This window comes from Macaca mulatta, chromosome 4 (assembly GCF_049350105.2).
Source record: "Macaca mulatta isolate MMU2019108-1 chromosome 4, T2T-MMU8v2.0, whole genome shotgun sequence".
NCBI classification, from domain to species: domain Eukaryota; kingdom Metazoa; phylum Chordata; class Mammalia; order Primates; family Cercopithecidae; genus Macaca; species Macaca mulatta.
Window position 1 is genome coordinate 136,244,090 of NC_133409.1, and position 26,146 is coordinate 136,270,235.

The 26,146-nt window shown below is 41.4% G+C and overlaps 1 protein-coding gene and 1 long non-coding RNA gene across 6 annotated transcripts in view; both read left to right on the forward strand.

Moving 5' to 3' along the window:
- Positions 1-26,146, forward strand: part of CLIC5 (chloride intracellular channel 5) — a 197,000-nt gene that overhangs the window by 159,909 nt on the left and 10,945 nt on the right. For 3 of the 5 annotated variants that reach the window (XM_077999832.1, XM_001101601.5, XM_028847498.2), the window contains exons 5-6: positions 3,044-3,225; positions 14,345-19,133. In XM_077999832.1, coding sequence (XP_077855958.1) covers positions 3,044-3,225; positions 14,345-14,512 — 350 coding nt within the window. In that variant the 3' untranslated portion in view covers positions 14,513-19,133. Of the gene's footprint in view, positions 1-3,043; positions 3,226-14,344; positions 19,134-26,146 lie in introns of those variants that run through there. The other 2 variants (XM_077999833.1, XM_077999835.1) reach the window with 1 other exon arrangement.
- On the forward strand, positions 3,233-9,997 carry LOC144340347 (uncharacterized). The gene is made up of 2 exons (XR_013416364.1): positions 3,233-3,676; positions 3,805-9,997. It is a non-coding gene; the product is annotated as an uncharacterized LOC144340347 (long non-coding RNA).

Here is a 26,146-nt window from a genome sequence, read left to right on the forward strand (position 1 = left end):
CTTGAGATATTCAGGAATATATTGACCAAGAATATGGGGCAAGGAACAGAGAACAGGAGGACCCCACATTTGGTAAGGCAATAGCAACAACTACCACTAATTGATGTCCTCGTATGGGCCAGGCACTGTATTAGGTGCTTTCCCTGCATTATCTGAGTTAATCCCAGCAGTGGTCTTACCAGGGTGAAGGATCCTTAGTCCCATTACTGAGACGAGAAAGCAGAAGCTCAGTGAAGTAGAGAAACTTGCCCAAGGTCACATGTAAGTGCCAGGATCAACGACATTTGTGGGATTTATGAGGCCTTAAGGCAATACAATAAGTACCAACACGGAATTCTTGAAATCAGATCCAAGGACTTGGAAGGGACCCAGGAAAGTAAGAGATCTTGAAGCTGAAGGCTCAGCAGCTTCCCAGTGAATCCATCCTGAGCAGCCTTGAGCTTTAAACACAGGTTAGCCCCAGGCCAAGCAGTCCTTTCCCTGCTGCCTTGTCTCCTCTTGCTCTACCACGGTTGCCACCAACTGCAGCCTTCACATTCCTGGTCAAAAATACACAAACCCGAGTGAGGAGACTGATACACAGAGGGTGCCTTCCAGAATGTGCTGACTTGGAAAGCTCCATGGAATGTCGCAGTTGCGACATAAATCAACAATGATTCCTGCCACCGGACTTGATGCCTTCCATCTCAAGGAATTACCGGAGGGGATATACAGAACTATCTTCCCAAGGAACTTCAATCACTGCTCCAGGCTTTTCACCAAATTTCATGATATTTCCCAGACCTGGTGACATGGGTACAGACTTGTGCAGCAGCCCACTCAGGTCTCCAGGACCTTTTGAGATTAGAACCTGCAATGTCTCATCTGCTATTGTATGACTCTTTCCCTCAGAGGATATTTATTGGTCAAAGTTTGACAGGCCCAGTATTTGATTCTTCCTTTCTTCATTATAATCAAGATTTTGCCATAATCTCCATAAATGAAACGGGTGGAGGGTTTTGAGCAAGCAAACAAATAAATCACAAGTGCTTTGGGGAGAAGAGCATAATAAGCATTGTCTAGTACCCACCCTTTGCCATTGCCTTTGTATAGCCTTGCAATCCCATCACAGTCTAGACAATTACTAAGGAATATACTGCATTTTCCCAGCCCTGCTTAGTCTGGTCTCCCAAACTGGAAACACAAAGCAGATGATGAAGTAGTTCAAATGCCACACCAGGGAGAAGAAAGTATTGAGAAACTATGCCCAGCCTCCAGGCAGTTTTCAAACATTCCAGTAAGTGTTCAATTGATTTATGTTGGGCTGGTGTCATTCCATTGTCTCGAACAAAAGGCCTTCTATGAAAAGACAAAAAGTGGGTTATGAGAGGAGTGGCTAACAAGGCATATTTGGGAAAACCTGAACAAGAGTACAGCCCTCTTGGCTTTGCCTCCAGAAGGCAGTGTCCCCCTTGTGTCTACTGGAATGAACAGCAGGATCGACTTCCATTATCTCAGTGTCAGGCTCTAAACCAGAGTCTGGAAAAACAGCTGCTGGGGATGGGGCTGATGACACAGGTGCAATGACTGATGCCCTGGTCAGCCATCTCCTTCACGGTTTTCCTTTGAGCTCAAGTAGCAAGTGTCTGTGGTAGTGTTCTCTGATTAGAATGGACTATGAGATTCTGGGCGAAATGATTTTCAGTGATGATGGCTTCCCATAGTTGTTCTTTTGGGTATTTTGTCTGCTTGTGTGTCTAAACAAATTATGTGACAGATAATTATTTGGGCAAGACTGTAAAAGCCTTCTCCCACGTTATCTTCCTTTGGGTGTTCATTCTTTGAGTCACAACCATGACAGCTTTCTGTGCGGCTGGGGGCTGCACATTTCTGGTGGAGCCCTTCCATTTGAAACAGCAGTGATTTTTAGAACAAGCTTCCCTAGAGTAAACCCAAGCATTCTTCCCTGATACTCATCACTTCTCTGGGGGTGACATAAAAAAGGGCTGTTCTTTTCCTTCTGTCATGTCCCTCTGAAGCCCTTGTCCCCAACTCTTCTTGGGTTGGGTTAGCTATAGTTAATACTTCCACAAAATCTGATGCATATCTCTGTCCTGGAACTTCTATATAGTTTTTATTTACCTAGGTAATAGCCTTTTCTTCCTAAAAATGTAATATGTAGGTTGATGTGGAATATTAGCAAATTATAGATAACCAAAACTTTTTACAAAAATGGCTAGTATTGGCCAGGCGTGGTGGGTTACATCTGTAATCCCAGTGCTTTGGGAGGCCGAGGCGGGCCGATCATGAAGTCAGGAGATTGAGACCATCCTGGTCAACATGGTGAAACTCTGTCTCTACTAAAAATACAAAAATTAGCTGGGTGTGGTGGCTTGTGCCTGTAATCCCAGCTACTCGGGAGGCTGAGGCAGGAGAATCGTTTGAACCAGGGAGTCGGAGGTTGCAGTGAGCCCAGATCACACCACTGCACTCCAGCCTAGTGACAGAGTGAGACTCTGTCTGAAAAATAAATAAATAAATAAATAAAGAAGTAAATTGGCTAGTATTATTGCACCTACTGCAACCTCTGCCTCCCATGTTCAAGAGATTCTCCTGCCTCAGCCTCCCTAGTAGCTGGGACTACAGGCACATGCACCATGCCCAGCTAATTTTTGTATTTTTAGTAGAAACAGAGTTTCACCATGTTGGCCAGGGTGGTTTCGATCTCTTGACCTCATGATCTGCCCACCTTGGTCTCCCAAAGTGCTGGGGTTGCAGGCGTGAGCCACCATGCCCAGCCTGTATTTCTGTATTTATGTACGTTTTTCAAAGCAAAGGATTAGCTAATGTTTATTGTTTGGTTAGGGTTTGCCTTTTCAGGCTATTTAGTACACTTCTACTGCACTGTGTTAATGGTTTCCAGGTATTCTGCAGTGTGTGGGGAGCGGGCAATGTGATGAGGGGGACAGGATTCTAGATGAGCTACTCCACTCTGGAGACCCTATGACGGTATCCACTGGCAAGCAGTTTGAATAAAGGCCCTTCTTTTACTCTTCCATGCCAGCCCTTGAGAGAGGCCTAACCAAGGCTCTAAAGAAATTGGATGACTACCTGAACACCCCTCTACCAGAGGAGATTGACGCCAGCACTTGTGGGGAAGACAAGGGGTCCCGGCGCAAGTTCCTGGATGGGGATGAGCTGACCCTGGCTGACTGCAATCTGTTGCCCAAGCTCCATGTGGTCAAGGTAAGAGAGCTCTACCCACAGAGGCCTGCAAGATCCAGTTCCTTCTTAGGTCCAGGTCACCTGTGTGGATGAGTCAAGGACAGTAGCATCTGTTGGTCAAGAGCCTGGACCCTGAAGTCAGGTAATAAGGACCCAAGGTCACCCTCTGCTGCTTGATGGCTGTGTGGCCTCTTTGATCTTCAGTTTTCATTTATAAAAATAGGCATATATTGCTTACTCCAACGGTTGGTGGAAGAGTAAATACAGCGTGAAAGTGCTTGGCATATTGTAGGGGTTTAATATGTGTAATAGTCACAATCATCATTCTTGTATACAGTCATATCACTCCAGAGGCCTCTTCCTCATAGGATTTCCCTGGCCAGACCCCTACAGCTCTATTAAATGTGCCCTCATATGCATTTTTTCTTTGTGCCCAGACCCACCTTCTCACTTCCTCCAGTAGCTTCCTGAGGTGAGCCCACATCATTTTCCTCATCTATCAAATGAAGAGGGGGAGGTTGCAAGAGGTGATGTCACTTTCTTGCTATCATTGCACTTACTAACCATCTGCAACATGTAGTGTAATCCTCTCCTATACAGCAAATCCTGGGAATCTGAGAGTTGGAAAGGACATTTAGAGGTCATCCAAAACAATCTCCCACTTCAACCTGGACCACTTTCTGCTGTTTCTTTGACAAGCTTCTGTGAAGCTGTGACTGCAGCTTCTGAGAACGAGGAGTCCTCTGCCTAACGAGCCATCCCTACCATGTTAGATAGCTCTGATTACTAAATCATTGTTCTCTACAATGAGCCCAAGCATGCCTCCCTGCTATCCGTTTGTTCTCTAGAGCAACACAGAACAGCTCTGCTTGCCTTCACCTCGTTTGAAAACAGTAGTTGTATCCCCCTAAGCTCTGTAAATGAGCACGTCTTCCCCCATCCTTTCCTGACCCTCATCAGCCTAGTATCAGATAGCCATACTGTGCTCTACTTTTACACACGCTTATTTCTCACTGTCTCAGCCAGACAGCAAGCTCTGTGAGGATAAGACCTTTTCAAAACATGATGGTGGGCAAATGGTGACCCTTTAATAAATACTCATTGATTGATCATGTGATCGCCTGGTGTATGTCTTTATGATACCCAGTTTATTTCTATGCTTCACTGAGAAGACTCAGATTCAATCATTTGTCAGCTGGATATATGCCTATTATTTTTCAGCTCAAGTCCTGAGACAGAAATGCTATCTCCTCTCCAACCAGAGCATGTACCAGCTTGAGTTGAAGTCACTCAGTTGTGTGTACGCTGGTGTTTCCATAGGCCTTAGTCAGAGCTGAAGACTGAGAGGGAATCTTGCATAAAAATGGATTGGGCAAATACAACCTATTTAGACAAAAACATTTTGGATTTGGGGCCAAGCCAATAGTCACTTGTAGGTCCAGCCAATCTATGTCTCTTTGAAGTTATTAAGTACTGCACGCCCCACCCATCATCCTTTATTCTTCTCCTCCTTAGGAACAAGTACCTTTGAAAGGGATGATATAATTCCAGCTCAGTCACACTGTGTCAGAGTGATACAACGCAAAGATCAGGAGACCCAAGTTCCAGTCCTGTATCTTGCTGCCAACTAGCAGCATGAGCTAGGGCACATCATCTAATCTTTTTGGAATTCATTTTTCTTGTGCCTAGGAGAACAGAAGTGGATAGTATTCCTTCTTGCCTTCTTTTCCTTTCTTCCTCCCCTCCTTCTTTCCTTTTCTCTTGCTCAAACATTCACTACCACTCAAAAACCATTTGTTGAACAAGGCAAACAAATGGATCTCCCAAGCCTTGGGCTTCATCCTGTGATTTCCTTAATTCCCACCAGCCTTAAATGACTCAGTGAAGCCCTGTCCTTGGAGAAATTTCAGTGGGTGGTTCACCCAGAGAAGCTGGAGATCAAAAAGAAGATGGCCAATGAGAGAATAAAGGCCAACCTTTGGCCCCTATCTCTTTGGATTTCTGCTGATCCAGCTTATCAGATCCCAGAAACCTGGCAAACCTCTGAAGTTCACAAAGAGCAAAGGGGAAGCCAAGTCAGGCCTCCAGTTTGGCTTCAGATGCCAAAACTTAATCTGGGCTGTGGGAGCTAACTGTTTTCATATGAAAGAGCAAATTCAGAACATGAGCATGGAAGTCCCTGCGAACGTCAGAGCTCTGTGTGCATCCTCACCCCCTTGCTGCTTTCATGCTCTCTCTCCTCTTGCCTGGCTCACTTTCAGGTTTTTCTCCATCCCTGGAAGTGGAGTTGCTCTGGCCCAGGCTCACCATGAGAGTTTGGCTTGAACATTCATTGTCTGGCCCCCTCCTAGTTCTCATCTCCCAAAGTCAAGCCAATGTGTGAAGAAATGACCAGCTCAGCAGCCAAGGACCAGGGTGCACAGGTCTTGGTTGGGAGGGGCATCTGCAGGCCTTTCCTTGCCCACTGGGATCCTTGCCTAGCATAGTGATGATGTTCAGCCCTGGAGACAAACAGGAAGGGGAACATCAACATCAATATAAATACATATTTATAAAATGTATTTCTGCTGTATTGAAGCTAATATTCTGCCCTTTAAAATCCTGAAAATATAATTTCAGTGTGAAATGACTTGAGGTTACTCTATGAATCAGTGCGTCATTGTGAAAAATAGTTTTGGATCCCTTTACCTTATTGTAGACCTTTTCATCCACTCTGGCAAATTCCAGCCAGTTCCCTTGGTCAGGCCACCACTCCTGCATGAATTTGCTCTTAGCCAAGACAGTCTCTTCTCAAAGGAACTTGGCCCAACCTAAGGGATCATCATCTTTCACTGAACAGAAAGACTGGGGAGATATCATGGTGGCATCTCTCGCTGTGAGAGCTTTATCAAAGGACTCAGACTTCATCACCCTTGCTTGTAGTTACCTAAGCCAGACAGAACAGTGTGGAGGTGGCTTCTTTGGTGCCCACACCATACCAGTTATTTTAACAGAGAGAATTTAAAGAAGTACTATGTACTAAAGAATTGGAAAGGCAAAATATACTAGGAGGTTCTACCTTCAAGAGGCAGCTACGACTCCTAGGGCAGGAGGAACAAAGGGAAGAGGTTGGAATTATTAAAACTTACAAACTTTGAGGCTTTGTAGATGAGGGACCCTGCAAAGCTGAATGTGGGTGAAAGGGCTGTTCAGCTGGTGCGAGGGTCCAAGCTCAGGTTGGCTGGGATCCAGCCTCTAAAGCAGAATCTCTGCTGTGTGCTAGCCTCTCTGCGTGGCTATGATGAAGCTGGTCCTGTGAGTATTGACAAAAGAGCAAACTGGATTCAGCTGCTGCTCCCAGAAATAAATGGAGACTCTGACAGAAAGAGGAAGCTGAAAAGCAAGGGCTTCTCCCTCCCATCTCCTCCTCCAACCTTGCTGGCTTTCTCCAGTAACTCCTCTTGGCAGAACCTAACAGGATTCACTGGCAAAGAAGAGATGTGATCTGCTCAGTCCCAGCCCCAGTATTACAAACAAAGCAAATAAAAGAGTAGGTTTGGAGATAAGCAACAATAGATTAATGACTGGCTCATGAGGGATTCTGAGTAGACCCATTGCTTTATCAGCTACGTAGGGCTGAGTAGCAAAGTAGAAAGAACTGTGGATTATAAAGCAGGGACTGTAATAAATATGAATGGTAACTCAATAGATATTGGTTAAATTAATTAATTTCTCATGTAACATTAAGCCACACAATCTCTTGTAGCTTTAGTTTGCTCATTGCTAGGGATCTTCAGTGCTTTCAAATTATTTTATTACACATGACACTAGAGGACCTTGCCTGATGTACAGATAACTTAAGATTGTAAAGACTAAGTACAACTGTTTATTGAATCCCAACCTATTTAATCCCCCTTTGTCTTGCTTTTCTCATCTGTAAATGGGAATATAATAGACTCTTCCTTATAGGATTATTTAGAGATCTAAGTACCTTGCAAACTACTTAAAGCAGTCCCTAGAACAGAGCACACAGTGAATAAATGTTTGTTATTATCATTCCTCTGATCAACATCATTATTGAGATTATCAAGGAGTACAGAAGTGAAGAAGCTGCAATTGCTATCCTTTCACTTCCCACAAGCTAGAGAAAAAAAAAAGGGTACTGAAACAGTAATCATGATTCAGAATAGATTATAGCTCAGTGTTATAATGTAAGTTCAACACTGGTCTAGAAGCATAGAGGAGAAAGAGGAGAAAAAAATGTTCCCAAATGTCCATGAACATGTCTGCAACAGTGAGTTTTTCATCCATCAAGTCTTCATCATCCTTCACTTCAGCACAACTTTCTGGGAAACTCTGCATATTACCAGCATCGAAATGAAGATGAAAGTCCAGAGTGGCTGATCTGGGGCTTCTCTGAGTGGGAGGAACCCATGGTCAATGGTCTAGGGCCCTCTCTGAAAAAGAAAGCAAGATAGAGAGGTGGATGTATAGATACAAGAAATCCAGAGAACACCTGTGAGATACTCTACAAAATGAACTTCACCAAGGCATATAGTCACCAAACTCTACAAGGTCAGTGCCAAAGAAAAAAGTCTTAAAGGCAGCTAGAGAAAAAGATAAGAACACGTACAAATGGAACCCCATCAGGCTAACAGCAGACTTCTTGGCAGAAATCTTGCAAGCCAGGAGAGATTGAGGGCCTATTTTCATCATTCTTAAAGAAAGAACTTCCAACCAAGAGCTTCATATGCCACCAAACTAAGCTTTGTAAACAAAGGGAAATAAAATCTTTTCCAGACAAGCAAGTGCTAAGGGAATGTATTACCATTAGACCATATTTACAAGAGATCCTTAAGGGACTTCTAAACATGTAAACAAAAGAATGATACCTGCTACCACAAAAACACACTTGTATATAACCCACAGACCTCATAAAGCAACCACACAATAGAAACTACAAAGCAACCAGCTAACAACTTCACGAAAAGATCAATACCTCACATATCAATATTAACCTTGAATGTAAATGATTGAAGTGCCCCACTTGAAAGGCATATAGTGGCAATTTGGATAAAAAATAAGAGCCACTCATCTGCTGTCTTCAAGAGACCCATCTCATATGTAACAACATCCATAGGCTCAAAGTAAAGCGCTGAAGAAAGATTTTTACACAAATGGAACTCAAAAAAGAGCAGGGGTCACTATTCTTCTATCAGGTAAAACATACCATAAACTAACAATAGTGAAAAAAAAGAACAAAGAAGGGCATTACATAATAATAAAGGGGTGACTACAACAAGAAGACTTAACCATTCTAAATATATACACACCCAACATTGGAGCACCCAGGTTCACAAAGCAAGTACTTCTAGACCTATGAAAAGACCTGGACAGCAACAACACACAATAATAATGGGGGACTTCAACAACTCACTAACAACATTAGATCATCAGGGCAGAAAACTAACAAATATATTCTGGACTTAAATTTAACACTTGACCAATTGGACATAATAGACATCTACTGAATATTCCACCCATTGACCACAGAATATACATTCCTCTCATCTGCATACAGAACATACTCCAAGATCAACCACATGCTCAACCATAAAGCAAATCTCAATAAATTAAAAAAAAATAGGAATTATACCAATCATACTCTTGGACCACAGTGGAACAAAAGTAGAAATCAACACCAAGAAGATGTCTCAAAACCACACAAATACATGAAATTAAACAACTCACTCCTGAATTATTTTTGGGTAAACAAAAAAATTACAGCAAAAGTAAAAACATTCTTTGAAATAAATGAAAACAAAGACACAACATACCAAAATCTCCTGGATGCAGCAAAAGCAATATTACAAGGAAAGTTTATAGCACTAAATGCCTACCTCAAAAAGTTAGAAAGACTTCAAATTAACAATGTAATATCACACCTAGAGGAACTAGAAAAACAAGAACAAACTAATCTCAAGGCTAGTAGAATAAAAGAAATAACTAAAATCAAAGCAGAACTGAATGAAATTGAGACCCCAAAATTCTTACAAAGAATCAATAAAACCAAAAGTGGAGTTTTTGAAAGGATAAACAAGATCAATAAACCACTAGCTAGATTAACCAAAAAAAGAGAGAAAATCCAAATAAGCACAATCAGAAAGGACAAAGAAGACATTACAACTGATCTCACAGAAATACAGAAGATCCTTAAAGACTATTATGAACACCTCTATGCGCACAAAGTAGAAAAGCTGGAGGAAATGGATAAATTCCTAGAAATACACTTTTCATTTGCCTTGAAAACTGGAACAAGACAAGGATGCCCACTCACCACTCCTATTCAACATCATATGGAAGTCCAGATCTACACGGCAAGAGAAAGAAATAAAAGGCATACAAGTAGGAAAAGAAGGAGTTAAATTCTCTCTTTACTGATGATATGATTCTGTTTCTTGAAAACCCTACAGACTTCACCAAAAGGCTCCTGGAACTGATCAACAACTTCAGGAAAGGTGAAGTATACAAAGTCAGTATTCCAAGATTGAGTTTGTAAGAAATTGAAACCATGAACAGACTAATTGAGTTATGAAATTAAATCAGTAATTTTAAAAAAACTACCAACCAATAAAAGCCCCAGACTAGATGGATTCACAGCTGAATTCTACCTGACATACAAAGAAGAACCAGTACCAGTCATACTTAAACTATTCCAAAATACCAAGGAGGAAGGACTCCTTCCTAACTCATTCTATGAAGCTAGCACCACCCTGATACCAAAATCTGACAAAGACACAATGAAAAAAGAAAACTTCAAGCCAATATCCCTGATGAACATAGACACAAAAAATTCACAACAAACTACTAGCAAACCAAATCCAGCAGCACATCAAATAGTTAATTCGCATTGATCAAATAGGTTTCTTCTTAGGATGCATGGTTGGTTCAACATACACAAATCAATAAATTTTATTCACCACATAAACAGAATTAAAAACAAAAACTATATGATCATCTCAATAGACACAGAAAAAGCTTTTGATAAAATTCAACATCCCTTCATGACAAAAACTTTCAAGAAATTAGGCATTAAAGGAACACTCCTCAAAATAATAAGAGCCATTCACCTATGACAAATCTGCAGCCAACATCTTATTGAATGGGCAAAAACTGGAATCATTCCCCTTGAAAACTGGAACAAGACAAGGATGCCCACTCTCACCACTCCTATTCAACATAGTAGTGGAAGTCCTTGCCAGAGCAATCAGGTAAGAGAAAGAAATAAAAGACATGCAAATAGGAAAAGAAGTCAAATTATCTCTCTTTACTGATGATATGATTCTATTCCTCAAAAACCCTAAAGACTTCACCAGAAGGCTTCTGGAACTGGTAAACAACTTCAGTAAAGTCTCAGTATAAAAAGTCAATGTGACTGGGCACAGTGGCTCATGCCTGTAATCCCAGCACTTTGGGAGGCTGAGGCAGGTGGATCACCTGAGGTTGGGAGTTCAAGACCAGCCTGACCAACATGGAGAAACCCTGTCTCTACTAAAAATACAAAATTAGCCGGGCATGGTGGTGCATGCCTGTAATCCCAGCTACTCGGGAGGCTGAGGTAGGAGAATCGCTTGAACCCAGGAGGCAGAGGTTGCAGAGAGCCAAGATTGCACCATTGTACTCCAGCCTGGGCAATGAGAGCAAAACTCCGTCTCAAAAAAAAAAAAAAAAAAAAAGTCAATGTACAAAAATCAGCAGCATTTCTGTATGCCAAAAACATTAAAGTTGAGAGCCAAATCAAGAACATAATCCCATTTATAAATAGCTGCAAAAATACAATACAATACAATACAGTACAATACCTAGGAGTACATCTAACCAGGGAGTTAAAAAAATCTCTACAAGGAGAGCTATAAAACACTACTGAAGGAAATCACAGCTGACATAAACAAATGGAGAAACATTCCATGCTCATAAATTGGTAGAATTAATATTAGTAAAATGGCCATACTGTCCAAAGCAATGTGCAGATTCAATGCCGTTCCTATCAACCTACCAATGTCATTTTTCACATAACTAGAAAAAACTATTCTAAAAATTCATGTGGAACCAAAAATGAGCCTGAATAGCCAAAGCAACCCTAAGCAAAAAAAAAACAAAAAACAAAAAAAAACAAAGCTGGAGGTGTCACATTACCTGACTTCAAACTGCACTATAAGGCTACAGTAACCAAAACAACATGGTACTGGTACGAAAACAGACACATAGATGAATGGAACAGAACAGAGAACCCAGAAATAAAGCCACACACCTACAGCCATCTCATCTTCAACAAAATTGACAAAAATAAGCAATGGAGAAAGGACTTCCTATTCAATAAATGGTTTTGGAATAGCTGACTAATCATATGCAGAAGAATGAAACTGGACCTCTACTTTTCATCATATATAAAAAGTAACTTAATATGGATTAAAGATTTACCTAAGCAAGAATCCTAGAAGAAAACCAGGAAACATTCTGTACATCAGTTTTGGGAAGTAATTTATGATGAAGTTATCAAAAGCAATTGCAACAAAAATAAAAATTAACAAGTAGGATTTAATTATACTAAAGAGCTTCTGCACATAGAAACTATGAACAGAGTTAACAGTTAACCCACAGAATGAGAGGAAATATTTGCAAACTATGCATCTGACAAAGGTCTAATATCCAGAATCTATAAGGAACTTAAACAATTGAATAAGCAAAAACCAAATAATACCATTAAAAAATGGGCAAAAGACATGAACAGACACTTCTCAAAAAAAGACATAATAAGTGGCCAACAAACATTTTTTAAAAAGTTCAGTATCACCAATCACTGGAGAAATGCAAATTAAAAGCACAATGAGATACCCCCCTCACACCAGTCAGGATGGTTATTGTTAAAAAGTCAAAAAGCAAGAGATGTTGGTTGGTGTGTGGAGAAAAGGGAACACTTATACAGTGTTGGTGGGAATGTAAATTAGTTCAGTCACTGTGGAAAGCAGTTTGGAGATTTCTCAAAGAACTAAAAACAGAACTATCATTCGACCCAGCAATCCCATTACTGGTTATATATCCAAAGGAAAATAAATTGTTTTACCAAAGAAACCCCCACATGCGTTCATATGTTTATCACAGCACTCTTCACAACAGCAAAGACTTGAAATCAACCTGGGTGCCCATCAACAGTGGGCTAAATAAACAAAACGTGGTACATATACATGGTGGAATACTACATAGCCATATAAAGAAACAAAGTTATGTCCTATGCAGCAACATGGATGCAGCTGGAGGCCATTATCCTAACCAAACTAATGCAAGAACAGAAAACATGAAACTACGTGTTCTCACTTGTAAGTGAGAGATAAACAATAGGTACAAATGGACATAAAGATGGCGACAACAGACACTGGGGACTACTTGGCGGGAGGGATGGAGGGGACAAGTGTAGAAAAACTATGCTCATTACTTGGGTGACAGTATCAATCATATCCCAAACCTCAGCATCATGCATTATACCCAAATAACAAGCCTGCACATGTACCCCCTTGTATCCCCTAAAAAAAAAAACAGGGAAGGAAGGAAGAGAAGGAGAGAGACAGAAAGAGAGAGAAAGGGAGGGAGGGAGGGAGGGAGGGAGGAAGGAAGGAAGGAAGGAAGGAAGGAAGGAAGGAAGGAAGGAAGGAAGGAAGGAAGGAAGGAAGGAAGGAAGGAAGGGGAGAGTGAGGGAGAGAGGGAGGGAGGGAGAAAGGGAGGGAGAGAAGAGAGGGAGGGAGGGGAGCCAGAAGTGATACTACTCTCCTGTTACCTCTACCCTAGCCTAGCCTGGAAGAGCTAGAGGAGGACCAGTTAATGTGCAGGTCCCAGTGCACAGTGAAAACAGGGGGGCCCTGTTTAAAAATTATTAATAATTTCCACATATTGACCCCAGAGCATTAAACCAAGAGCAGGGCTCTTCTGGGTGCAAGGTGAGACCACACAGGTCACAGGTCCATGAAGCTGCCACAGCTAGAGAGACCTCATTAAAGAAACCATCATGCTCCCCCCATTAAGAAAATGCATGCAAATGGGTACAAGCTAGGTCTCAGTGAATTATAATAATACTTGAGGTTTATTGAGTATTTAGTATGTGCCAGACACTCCTCTAAGCATATGATGTGTATTAACTAATCTATTACTCCAAAGTAGGTTTTGTTATTACATCCGTTTTAGAGGTAAAGAAATTGGAGCTCAGAGAGGTTACGTAACCTGTCCAGTGTCACACAGCTGCTAAGTGGAGCCATGATTGCAAATCCAGTCAGTTGGGATCCAGAGCCCGTGCTTTTAATCACTATGCTCCTGTTTCTCTCAAAGCAAATACCATTTCTCCAGAACTCTCCAGTCCACGTCCCCTCCGAGTGTGGCAAACCAGGGCGAGAACAGAAATCAGTATTTGCTTACTCTTATGTCATAGTCTAAACCTACATATACATTCCAATATCTAATTTGCTTTTCATGGTTTTTTTTTTCCTTCTATAAATGGGGACGCCTGTGTAAAACAAAGTAAAGAAGAGAAAAAAGAAAAGAAAATTTGCTGGTAATTCTATCAATCAGACATAACCACTGGTAATATATAGGTATATAGACATCTAGCCATCATACATGTTTCTCCACATGCATTATACTTGAACTTTAAGTGTAATTGTCTATTTTGAAGAGTTTTCCAGACCACTAGATTTTCTCAGCAGCATCATTTTTAATGTCCCTCCACTATGCCATTTTATTTGTGTAAGATAATGTATGTATTCACATGTTGTTGGACATTAGTGCTGTGCACCATTTTTGTTATTCAAAATAGTTCTGGGATCATAATTGTGTAGCTAAATCTTTGTATCCATCCATGATTATTTCTTGAGAAAAAAATCCTAGAATTTGAAACACTAGGTCAAAGGGCAAATTATATTTACTTAAGAAATTAAATTAAAACAAAACAAAAAGAAGACAGCACTACCACCTTGCATTTCAAACATATTGCTGATGGCCCGTGGTGATGCGCAGAGGTTTCCTGCAGTGCACACACACTGGGACGGCCACTAACACTTTCTAATGATTTGTTTCATGGCTTCATACCATCTCTGTCCTGCCATCTCTGTTTTAGATTGTGGCCAAGAAATACCGCAACTATGATATCCCAGCTGAGATGACAGGCCTGTGGCGGTACCTCAAGAACGCCTACGCCCGTGATGAGTTCACTAACACCTGTGCAGCTGACAGTGAGATCGAATTGGCCTACGCTGACGTCGCCAAACGCCTCAGCCGATCCTGAGCACAGCCATTTTGCCCCATCCCCACTGCAGAAGGACTCAACCACTCCCCTAACTCCAGCTTCATAGACTCCTCTTTCTCACTGCCTTGAGGCACACTTTTTGTAATCAAGCCTCATCCTTGCTGGTATCATGGGAACTCCAGCTTGCTCTCTTTCACGAAGGTCCGCACCATCCCTGGCCTCCTCACATAGGAATCTAGCAGAAATGATAGACACAGTCCACCTCTTGGCCTGCCAGCCTGATCTGGGCTCAGCATGTTTGGGGTCAGTCAGTGTTGGAGAGCCCACATATGGGATTGCCACTAGCTTCTTCTGCCAATATCAAAATACCTTCTCAGATGCTTTAGAAACATGCAACACCAGCTCCTTTTCTACCCTCCTCTCCGTCCATACCTACAAGGCCAAGGACAAATGCCATCATCCTTCTTAGAAAGAGATCTATTACCCCATTAGGAGAGACAGAGAGAGTGAATGGAGGAGGACCGAGCTGGCTGTGGACTTGGGTGTCTGGTAAACACAGCTTCAGTCTCACTACTTCTAACACTCCGGTTATTGGGCACTAAGGGCCAGACTGGAAAGTCACTTGAGACACAGTCTCAGTTTGTTGCAGTGCCAGGAATGCTGTGCTGCTGCTGCGCACCTGGCCCGTGCTGTCCCTGGCTTCCATGCTGTCCAGGCCCTGCCAGAAAAGGAAATTGGCATGCAATTCTAAACTGCAGTGACTGGGATGGGGGGGGAGGGGAGCAGTGTTGATGCCAAAAGGCCCACGGGGTCTACCAGCCACGGGGTTTGCTTGCTTAGGAGTAGTTGTTTCAGTGGTGATTACAGGCCTGGGTTTGACTGTGCTTACCAATGAGTGGTTTTTGAGCTATGAGAAAGTGGATGGGAGTGGGAGGAGGAGGGATGGGTGAAGACAAAAGAGTTCTTTATGACTCTTGATGTTCCCTGGTAAACTTTTAAAAAGGCCTTCTCTCATGATCTAAGTCTTGGACTGGTGGCGTCATGTAACTGCTAACCGTACAGTAAAAACCCAAGAACGGGCCAAAAATGTCTTCCCGGTTTCTCCAAGCTGCTTCTGGAATGCAGGTCTGTTGGCTGGGTGCTCTCCAGCAGTTGCTCCTGCCTGATTCGGCTGTAGCCTGTAATGGGTAAGAGCCACGTTTAGGAGGTGGTCTGATCATGGAACACCTTAGGAAGAAAGTCCATGAGCCTTTCTGACTAGAAAACCATGTGGCTTGAACTTGAAGAAAAATATAGACCCATCTGGGTTAATTTTCCTACAATCAGACTTAACTGCCAGATGAAAAAAAAAGAAAAAATTTTAAGCTAATATTTCACTCTTTTGTCATTCTCCTTGAGTTTCATCTCCTAAAAAGCTTACCCAGCCCGAGCTTGGGGACCTGCGCAGAGGAAACTAAGAAAAATACTCTCATCAACTCCCTCTCCCAGTGAACGCCCAGTGAGAAAATCCATTTGCCACAGGCCCTTACCTTCAACAATCCCCCTTCTATGGCGTTCGCTGGGAAAGGGTGAGGCTCCCAAGTGCCGGAAAGCCCCTGGACTTGGCTCATTTCTCAGCAAGGGCAGGACAGCACGGGTCCTTTCCATAGAAACATCAACAAATTCTAACCCAAGCAATCCCTGGACCTACCTGCCTCCAGGGATCTCTGAAGAAAAAAGGTGACCCATTGATCAAATCAGAGGAGAGGAAGCAGGAGGCCTCCTAGAGCCCACTGAGGAAGAGGAACTTTCTCAGTAGGACACTTTATAAGCCTGAGAAAGCTTTGAAAAGACAGAATGAGTTGATTCATTTCCACCTCTAAAGGAACCTTTCCAGGTCCCCCTGGAAACTGTGCCCTGGAGATGTTTAACAAGGAGAACTGGTGAGGAAACAGTCCTTTTTTACTGTAGGGAAAAGCCCCAAACTGGCCTCCTGGGGAATGAGGGCTGGAATGATCCCGAAGGCCTTTTAATTAGTGTGAAATCCTGCTGTACTCAGAAATCCTTCCCCGAATTTACAGCACAGGCAGGATGACCTAAGAGGCAGTTTACTTCCCTGAGACCCACAGTTGGGCTGTTCTGGAAACACATCTGTGAATCATAGCCAATTGCCACAGAGAAAACAGAACCAAGCGTCCGGTGAGGCGACTCCACCCCAGAGAAGGCTACAGAATTCCAAGGACTCGGATTGGATGTTCAGAATTCAGCAACTGGCAAGTCCTTAAAAACAAACAGGCCAAACCAAATCAATATTGCTGTTTCTAGATGTCCCTTCTTGTGGTTGAGTTAGTTTTACAGAGATAAATATATTAAGGCAAGGAGGTGGGGATGTTATATGATCAATTATAGCCATTTAAAAGAGAGGGAGGAGTTACAGAAGGAAGGCACTTCTGGGTCCTTAATTCAGAAATATCTTCATATTTCAGCACTGGTTTGTCATATAACGCAAGTGACTCTGGACTAAGAGTTATGGTGTCTTATGACTAGATTTATTATGGTATATTAAAGTAACAATACTATTAACATTACCTTCCTTTTTTTATTTTTTTTTCAAAAGAGATCTTTCTCCAGATGCTTCAGCCTGTCTAGGCTTCTTATCATATGTGCAGCACATCATGTCTCAGCAACAGTGTGGTGAGGTCCTTAGGTGGCCCAAGAACAACTCAGGGAGCATGGGAGGGTCTGCAGTTGGGACCCCACACTACACAGCTATAGGGTAGGAGGCTTCTTTGTCATTGGTCCTGAATGAATACGAATCGCTCAGAAAGCATTTTGGTGGCACAGAAAGGGGATGTATTTGTGTGGAGATCTTATTTTATTTTGTATTTATTTATCTCCTTTGACTTGCACAGCACTATTGGGGGTGGGGGAAGCAGGGTAGTGGGAGATGAAGAGAGAAGCAAGAGTCAAACTCAGAATGACTGAGTTGAATTCACTATCTATTCAGCACTGCCTGCTTCTGAGGTTGGCCCAGAGAGAAGGTATTGCGTAAGATCTTAACAACTATAAAAAGTAAGCGGGATAAGGAAAATCATGATGGATCCAGAGCGCAGTTTCTTCAGCTCCTGATACAGAAAGTCAAATGCTTGATAAATTCAGTCACAGATGTGAGCATGGCTATATTCTTTTAAACAAGAGGTAGAGTGACCTAGCACTAAGCAAATGAACTGAAATGTCGGAAACACAGTCCATCAGCTTATTTGGCCACACGATCCCAAACTAGTTTTAGCTTGGGAAATGGGCCTGTCCTCAGCATCGCCTTCTTGTGCTGGTGGGGCCAGCGAAGTTTTGATCTTATCAGAAAAAGGCCACACCAAGAGTGAGGTTTCCCGGGCTGCCTTTTCAGGCCCTTGTCAAATGAAACAACAGAAGCTCTTCACAGTTCTGTGCCCCATGGCCATTCGACAGACAATACCAAGCATCTTGAATTGTCATAAGATGGGTCATGCCTGAAATAGATCTTGACCATATGAGAGTCCCAGAAATCAGCAAGGCCTAGACAAATAGGATTAAGAGGGAGGCAGAGGGAAGAAGGTGCAGGTTGACCTTGTAAAGACTTTAGCATAACTGTGAGAGACTGTGTCTAAAATTAAACTGATCTAGAAGCAGCAGGTAGGTATTCAGTAAGTAATTCTGTGACTTGCCTCAATTCCCACTGGCCAGGGGTCATCTCAATTGCACAGTGAATCAAGATGCTGGTGTCATCCTTCTTGGAAAGAGGAAATGTTAACTCATGGTTAAAACTAAGTACAATGATTCCCAAGGGATCACTTTCTTATTTTTTTAAATGACATTAACGAGAAACTTTAAAAAAGCATCAGAGAAAGACGTGTGCATGTGAAGCACCCTGATTCTGATGTTACGAGAACTTAAGTGAACAGGACCTGCTGCACACAGCCCCATTGTCTTCTATCCATTTCTCTTTATCATTCAAAGCAAGCAACATGTGCCCTCCTCGTGAACACACATTCTTCTCCTTTGTCAGTATGTGTCTCCCAACTTAGTGTCAGGATACTTTCGATTCATAATTATGTATGATCCAATGTGTACATAATTTCATTTAACGTTATTTAAAGAAATAGATCCAATTCCTCTCTTGCAACCAAAAATAAATAAAATACATTGCCTCAATATAAGGTTTAGGTTATTCTGTGTTTCTATAGAGGCAATCTGTTTTTGGTAAAATGTACTTTTAAGGATCCAGTCATCTAAAGTATTTTATGTAGAGTTAGAGATTTCACAATATTGACTATACATATATTTAAAATATAAAATATCCAACGGATGTTTGAATTTGTCTTACTTTCCTGACCACCTCGTTGTTCCATTTTATAAGGTGGGGAGTTAACTAGCTTAACAAAAGATGCTTAGCTTTTGTAAAAGAGCAAGTGTTTCATTTTACAAAGACACTCCAAATGATAGTTACTTGATTTTCTCGAGACCTTGAACTGTGGTGATGAAATAACAGGACTTGCTTTCAAGCCTGAATAAATGTAAAATGCCTTTTAATGAAGATAGAGCTGAGTGTTTTCCTCATGAATCTGAACCAATTACAAATTTGTGTTCCAGTCTTGATTGGTATTGACTGATTCAAATAAAGTTGGTTTATTTTCACATATTACAAGAGTGGTCATCTAACTTCTTATTTGAGGTGGGGATTTCCTATGCTGTTTTAGATGACAAGTATGAAGTACCTTTTTTCCACATAAAGGTTAATTTATTTTCCCATTATAAAGGGAAATGTTTACTCTTTTTAAAAATCAAAAGCATGCCTGAATAATTTTTGTATTTTAGTAGAGATGGGATTTCACCATGTTGGCCAGGCTGATCTTGAACTCCTGACCTCAAGTGATCCGACTGTAACCCCAGCTACTTTGGAGGCTGAGGCAGGAGAATTGCTTGAACCTGGGAGGTGGAGGTTGCAGTGAGCCGAGATCACACCACTGCACTCCAGCCTGAGTGACAGCAACAGAGCAAGACTCCCTCTCAAACAAAACAAAACAAAAAAATCAAAAGCAAATGGAAAGGAGTAAGAAGAAAAGGAAAAGCACAAAGTTTGTGAACTAGCCATCCTAGAACCATTTTTTTTTTGCAAGGCTAAATAAACATTCTTTCATAATACTTGGGCTAGGTAAAAAATTATACTGATGCCCTTTCAGTGTTTCATATTTCCCATCTGCATTGTCATCCATAGAGGTAGATCAACAGTGACAGTCCAGGTATAATTTAATAATTCCTTAAAATATCGTTCTTCTTGTGCCCAGAGCTCTCTGTTGGCTCTCAGTGGCTTGTGTAGCCCTGTCAGCATTCCTGGGCTGAAATCCCTACTCTCAACACCACATCACTGACTCTGGGTTCAGGTTCCCAGAGTCCTTAGTAAGCTTTGCCTGAAGCCAATGTGACGTCTGATGAAGACTTCTGTGAGCATTCACATTGCTAAAGGGTACAAAGTTCTCGGCTGTGTCTTGTGTCCTCTAGACTCAGTCATAACAGCACTTCATTACCTTGGAATAGATGAAACAGCAGACCCAGGGGTGGATCCTGATGGGAGGGGTAGCCTGATGGGAGGGGCTCAGGGCAGGTGCAGCAGATGCAGCTGGTGGTCACCCCAGCATCCCGACTCCCATCTTCCACAGGCAGAGCTCTCATTGGGTCAGGAGTCCACCACCTCCCTCCTCCGTACTCACCCACACTACTCAGATGACTGAATCGAGGGTGATTTCATCCCCAGTTCCAAGGGTAAAGCACAAATGATCTGGGCCATCCTGCTGGCTGTAGTTGGTTTCAAAGTGGGCTCCTGACCAAGTTCCGCCCAGTATTGTGAAGGGAGATTTGCTCAGGAGCTTCTGAGAAAGATCCCCTTGTTCTTAAGAAAGTGACTCCTTAAGTCACTGCTTCTGGATGTGGGTATGAGGCCTGGAAGTGCTGCCGTCCTCTGGGGACCCTGAGAGTGTAGCAGCCTCCGGGCAAAGGCAACATGCTACAAAACACAGCAAGAGACAGAGACGGAACCTGGGTCCTTGATTTGACCACAGAGTTGCTAAATCAACAAACCCTGAAACTGGTCCTAACTCTGGATTTCCTGTTCTGTAATTCATCCCAGATTGTTTGAAGGTGATTTTCTTTTCCCCCATGAGTGACCCAAGGCATTCTAAGTGGTATATTAGCCAAGTTAGTTGTGGTGGTTATTTTTGTAATAGCCAGATAGATCATCAGACTGCTCACCCAGGAGGCGTCCCAGGCTTCCACTGTGTGAACGTAGGGCATCTGCTCTCCAGGCTGACCAAGAGCTGGGAGCATGGGAGACATCATCTCTCTGTGTCTTGGTTTCCTTAATGGTGCTATGAAGAAACCAAGGGGCACAGGATGGCAGTGACTGTGTCTAGCATTGAGGAAGACTAAGTCCTATTCCAGACAAGATTCCAGAGAAGTAACGTTGGAAATGAGAGTATCTCATTACACTCAAAGGTGTTGTGACCTACACTTCTTTTATTTATTTCTTTTACTTTTATGTCTAGTAGCTAACCTACCCAGAGCCCCCTGTAAGTTTTACCTTGTGGGAAAAGGCATGGAGTATAAGACTGGAGAGGTAGGAAGCTCAGGATTGAAAACAAAGAAATGAGAATTTGACTGCTAGGTCCATCATTAAACTAATATGTGACCTTGAGCAAGGCTCCTTTCTGGGCCTCAGTTTCCTGAAGGGAGTTACGAAGTCTCCTTGGCTATGAGATTATACAGTCTCTGATGAAGAGTACTTTTTGGTAATAAAGGGTTATTTTAAGTGGAATGACATTTCAACCAATTTGAACATTCAATCTATTGGGAGGTCTCTCTGTGGTCTTCTTTAATGGAAAGAAGCCAAAAACCAGAAAATACACAGCCATCAGGTATTTGTCTATGTGAGTTTCTTCTTTTAAAGTAAATTTCATTATATGGGTCTTGGAGTCAATTTACATTATATGGGTCTCCTATCTTTCTACCTAGATTCACTGAAATCGACATTCATGTGCAATAAACATGACTCTGAGGCCCTGCAACTGGGTTCATTCAGCTGCATTTATTTATGCAAAGAGTAAAGCATAGCCAAAATTTGGGAAGATTTTTAATTTAAAAAAGTGGAGATGAGAAAAGCAAGTTTCAATGTAATCCTCCTTTAACTAGAATATCTCAATGCCCCACTCTTATTTCCAAATTCATACAGGCCTTGGAGTCTAGACTGCTAAGATGCATAATACAAATGCTATAATAGAGACCAGTGTAGAACCCAGTACTATTCCATCTGTGGAGCAGTGCTTGGTTTCACACCATTTTCAGTCTGTCTAGAATTGTTTCCTGTGTGTTAGTCACTGTTACCACCCTGTCCCCAATTAAAAACTAAGCTCCTTTAAGAGATAGAGTGCAGGTTATTCAATTTTTGTGCTGTGTCTCACCTTGTCTAGCACTCAGCAAATATTAGATACTCAAAAGTATTTATTAGTGGTTGACTGGAGAGATCATGAGACACTATTGCAGACTTCTGGGTTCACCTTGGATCTCACTCTTCATTTCCTTCTAGTCTCTGACACCCACTGTACCATAATTCTGAAAATAGATTGAAAACGGAGAGCTAAGGAGAGAAATAGGTGTTTGTGTTAGTTAAATACGCTTCTAAGGTGCTTCTGAAGAATGAATCCTTCTAAAACAGTGTGTACAGCATTTGTCTATCTGGCTGAAAAAATCAAAAGCTACCTAAGCTTATTTTATCACATGGTTCTGATGAGTTAATAATTTAGTCAGTTGTCCAAATTAGCCACAGAATTGTGCCTAGATTAGGTGTTATATTTAGAAACAGGTTAGAAGCTTTGAGGTGAGGGTGATTCTGGATGCCATAGTCCTAGAATTATCTAGCTAAATAAGGTTTAAACAAATGCATCTTTTTTCTGCATATAGATTCATCAGGGAAAATTTTGAAAATACAGATAATAAATAAAAAATAAATAAATTATACTGGTAATCCTTCGCCCACAGATAACCACCTTTAATTTGTAAATAATTATTTTCCCAGACCTTTTCTAGTGAGATATAAATATAAATACGAATAATTTTTTTTAACAAAATGAGAGCTAATATTGAGAACTGAACCTAATGTACCTTCCTGTCCCCGTGATAAACAATTCTGGGGCAAATATGTTTTTCTGTTTCTATGCCAAACAATACTAGGACCAGACAAAACAAACAACTTCCTACTTTCTCCAGGAAATATTTGCTTACTTATCAACACCTACAGCTTGCTCAATAATAACTGTTCAAGACCTCACCTCACAGCGCCCATTGATTCAAAGCTTTTACATTATAAACTTTGCCCAATTCCAGCCCATTTTCTGCCTTTCAAGACCCACCTTAAAATCATTTGGCCCTAAATGGCCCTAAGACCCTGTAAATATCCTTCCCTTCTGATGTGCTACTAAGACTCTGTCAAGGAGGTATTCTTCTGTGTTAAAATAAATCTGATAAACTTAGCTTTTCTTGGTCAACAAGTTTTTCTAGCCGTCTTTTTTGACAATTATCATTAGCCAACACTCTACACACTTTTGTTAATGGGATTTTTTCTCATGCATACATCATGAATATCTTTCCATGCCCTTTTTCACCTATAACATCATTCTTGTGTATTACATTTAACCAGTTCCTTATTATTTGGCCCTTAGGGTCACTCTAATTTTTTACTCTTATAATTGATGCTATAATGGAGTACCAATAAGCTGGCTTCTTCATTATGTCTATTTTTCCCTTAGAATAGATTTCTGGAGGTGGAATTGCTAAGTCAAAAGGCACATCTATTGTAAGGCTCTTGAGATAGATTGCTAAATTTACCTCCAGATTGTTCCAAGTTACTCTCTCACCAGCAGAATACAAGTGCTTATTTTCTCACATCATCACCAGTATTGAGATGTGTTATTTTTCAATTCCACTAAAATGGATAAGTGAAATACACCTCATGGTTGTCTCTTTAATCACGTGTTGAAGATCTTTCCCAAGGACACAATTCCACTTTCTTTACTACCGTTAGGTTCTCTCTTTCTCAGACAGAAGTGTGCTAGTTTCCTCCCCTGTAACTTAGCTACATGTCCATGAGACTGCCACACCATGGGATGAGTTGAGTATGAACTGGTTCTTATGGTAGTTGTTGCTCCCTTTCAGCATATTTTGAAGTAGACGGCAAAACATAGGTTCTTTCTTTAACTAAAACATAAGAAAATTAGAAAAAGAAAAAATTTCTTTTTTTAGTCCACATAGGGATTACCATTTGAGGTCAAACCCAGTGTATACCCCTGCAATATAGTCTCAAGGGTACTAGGAGCATATTATGGAAATGGGTGTATATGTGTTGTGGGGGTAGGGAGTTCTCTCTGACTTACAGCTTTAGAAATATTAGTATTGGACTTGTGAAGAGCTATTCTCTACCAAGAAATTCCACCAGAAATTCTCGCAATTCATTGAGCTCTTGGCCTTCAGCATAAGATCGATCAGGCTGCCATTAGGGAAGATGAGTGTGGATGAGAGAAGAGAAACCTGGAGAGCTGGCAGGCCCTGCCCTGGGGTTTGTGGAAGTGTGATATAGGAAAGTGAAGCAAGAGAACCTGAAATCAGAGTCTATATTTCTAGAAAAATGGTCTGCAAAGTACTGTGGCCTCGAAAGTAAGACCCAAGAGACAGGCAGATCTTCAGTTTTAAATCCTAAATTAATTAATGGTATAGGAGACTTTACATTCACCTGGAACCACAGGACTTTTGGAAAATGTTGGTCTTCAATCTTTCTTCTTGCACCCACATTCTTATGTATCACACAGTTCTGCCTCTTATGACATTGACAGTGATTCTCAAAGGAATTCTTAAAAAAAAAAAATCCAGGATGGCACTAAATATTTGGCCCTTGATTTATCAAGTTGTCATACAACATGAAAACAAAAACTAGGAGAAAGGTGGTGAATGTGAAAGAGCATGAGACTCTCGCTGAACCACAACATAATAAAGACGACAACAGGGCCAAGTTCAACATCCAAAAGAGACATGGAGCCCAAAAGCTAGCGTGTGGTTATTTAATTCTAGAAAAGGGAACTGTATAAGGGTGTTGAGGAAGATAATGAAAGGAGCAGTTAAAATGTAAACTGCCCACTGGAGACTATTTTAAAATGCTTTTTTGGAGTACCTTGCAAGGAGCTCCAAAGTCAATAATAAAAGCTCCTATAAATGCATCAAGGCAGAAAGCCAACTAGATAATCAGTAAGACCACTTGACCTAGAGCTGCACTGAGAACTCTGTGTAGCTCTAAAATGGAAAAAATATAGAAAGGCAGTTATTTTTTCTTTAACTCTGTAAAGATGAAGAAAGACAACATGGACATTTTAACTCACTATTTTGAAAGACATTGTTCATAAATATGGATTCAAACATATGCCTAATGCACTGAAGGCAAAAACTGACAACAGGAGGCATCCTGAGAGTGAAGCCACCAGATAAAACACATGGTTGCATCATGGAAATAAGCTCCCCTAAGAGGGGCAGTGAAATGCCTCCATACAGGCAAGAACAAAGCCCACACTGCACCCACAGGATCATAAATTCTGAACTATCAGTTGTGGCTCATTCTTTGAGATACTGGTCTGAGACTACTGAGTCCAAAAAGACCAGCCAAATGTTAGGCTTCCTCTAGAACATTCTTGGCCATGACACAAAAAACTTCATCTCTCCCGGTGCAAAACCAAGGTGTGGTCACTCCTTTCTTCAGTTCCAACTGCCATATCACAAATAGTGTTAAAGGTGGTCCTCATATGGTAAGTAGTACATACTTATATTATCTCACATTCTTACAACATTCCTGTACCATATCTATTTTCTTATTTACAGATATAGTCTGAGGCCCACAACAGTTGCTTATGTTGATAAGCAATAAGAGCTAGGATTTCAAACCAAAGACTGCCATCACGTCTCATAGGTGAGGAAAACAGACTGCAACAACCCATAGTTTTCCTCAGTCAGGAAGGCAGAGATGTGATATGATCCAACAGAAAGTCGTGAAAAACGTTGTGAATTCATCTCCAGATATAATGTAAACCAGGTAGCACACAGTATGGCAAACCCTGTAGTAGCTAAAATTAAAAATAAAAATTGCTTCACAATGTATCTTGGAGACAGTTCTTTATAAGTACATATAGTTTTCTCAGTTGTTTGTTTTACAGGTGTATAATCGGCATTGTACAGTTGTACATTTATTTATTTATATTTTTAATTCAAAAAGGAAAACACATACACACAGTAAAAGTCATGCAATTCAAAAGTCATTGCAATGAAAAGAAGGCAACTCTCCTACCCTAAAAATTCTCACCTCCTTCCCAGAGCTCACCACTGTTAACAATTTATTTCATTTGCTCCCAGAAAATTGCCATGCGTATATACACACTTACACATGCATCATATGCCACACACACATTCTTTTTTTTTTTTTTTTTTCGAGACAAGTCTCTCTCTGTCACCAGACTGGAGTGCAGTGGCATGATCTCAGCTCACTGCAACCTCTGTCTCCTGGGTTCAAGCGATTCCCTTGCCTCAGCCTCCCAAGTAGCTGGGACTACAGGCGTGCACCACCACGCCCGG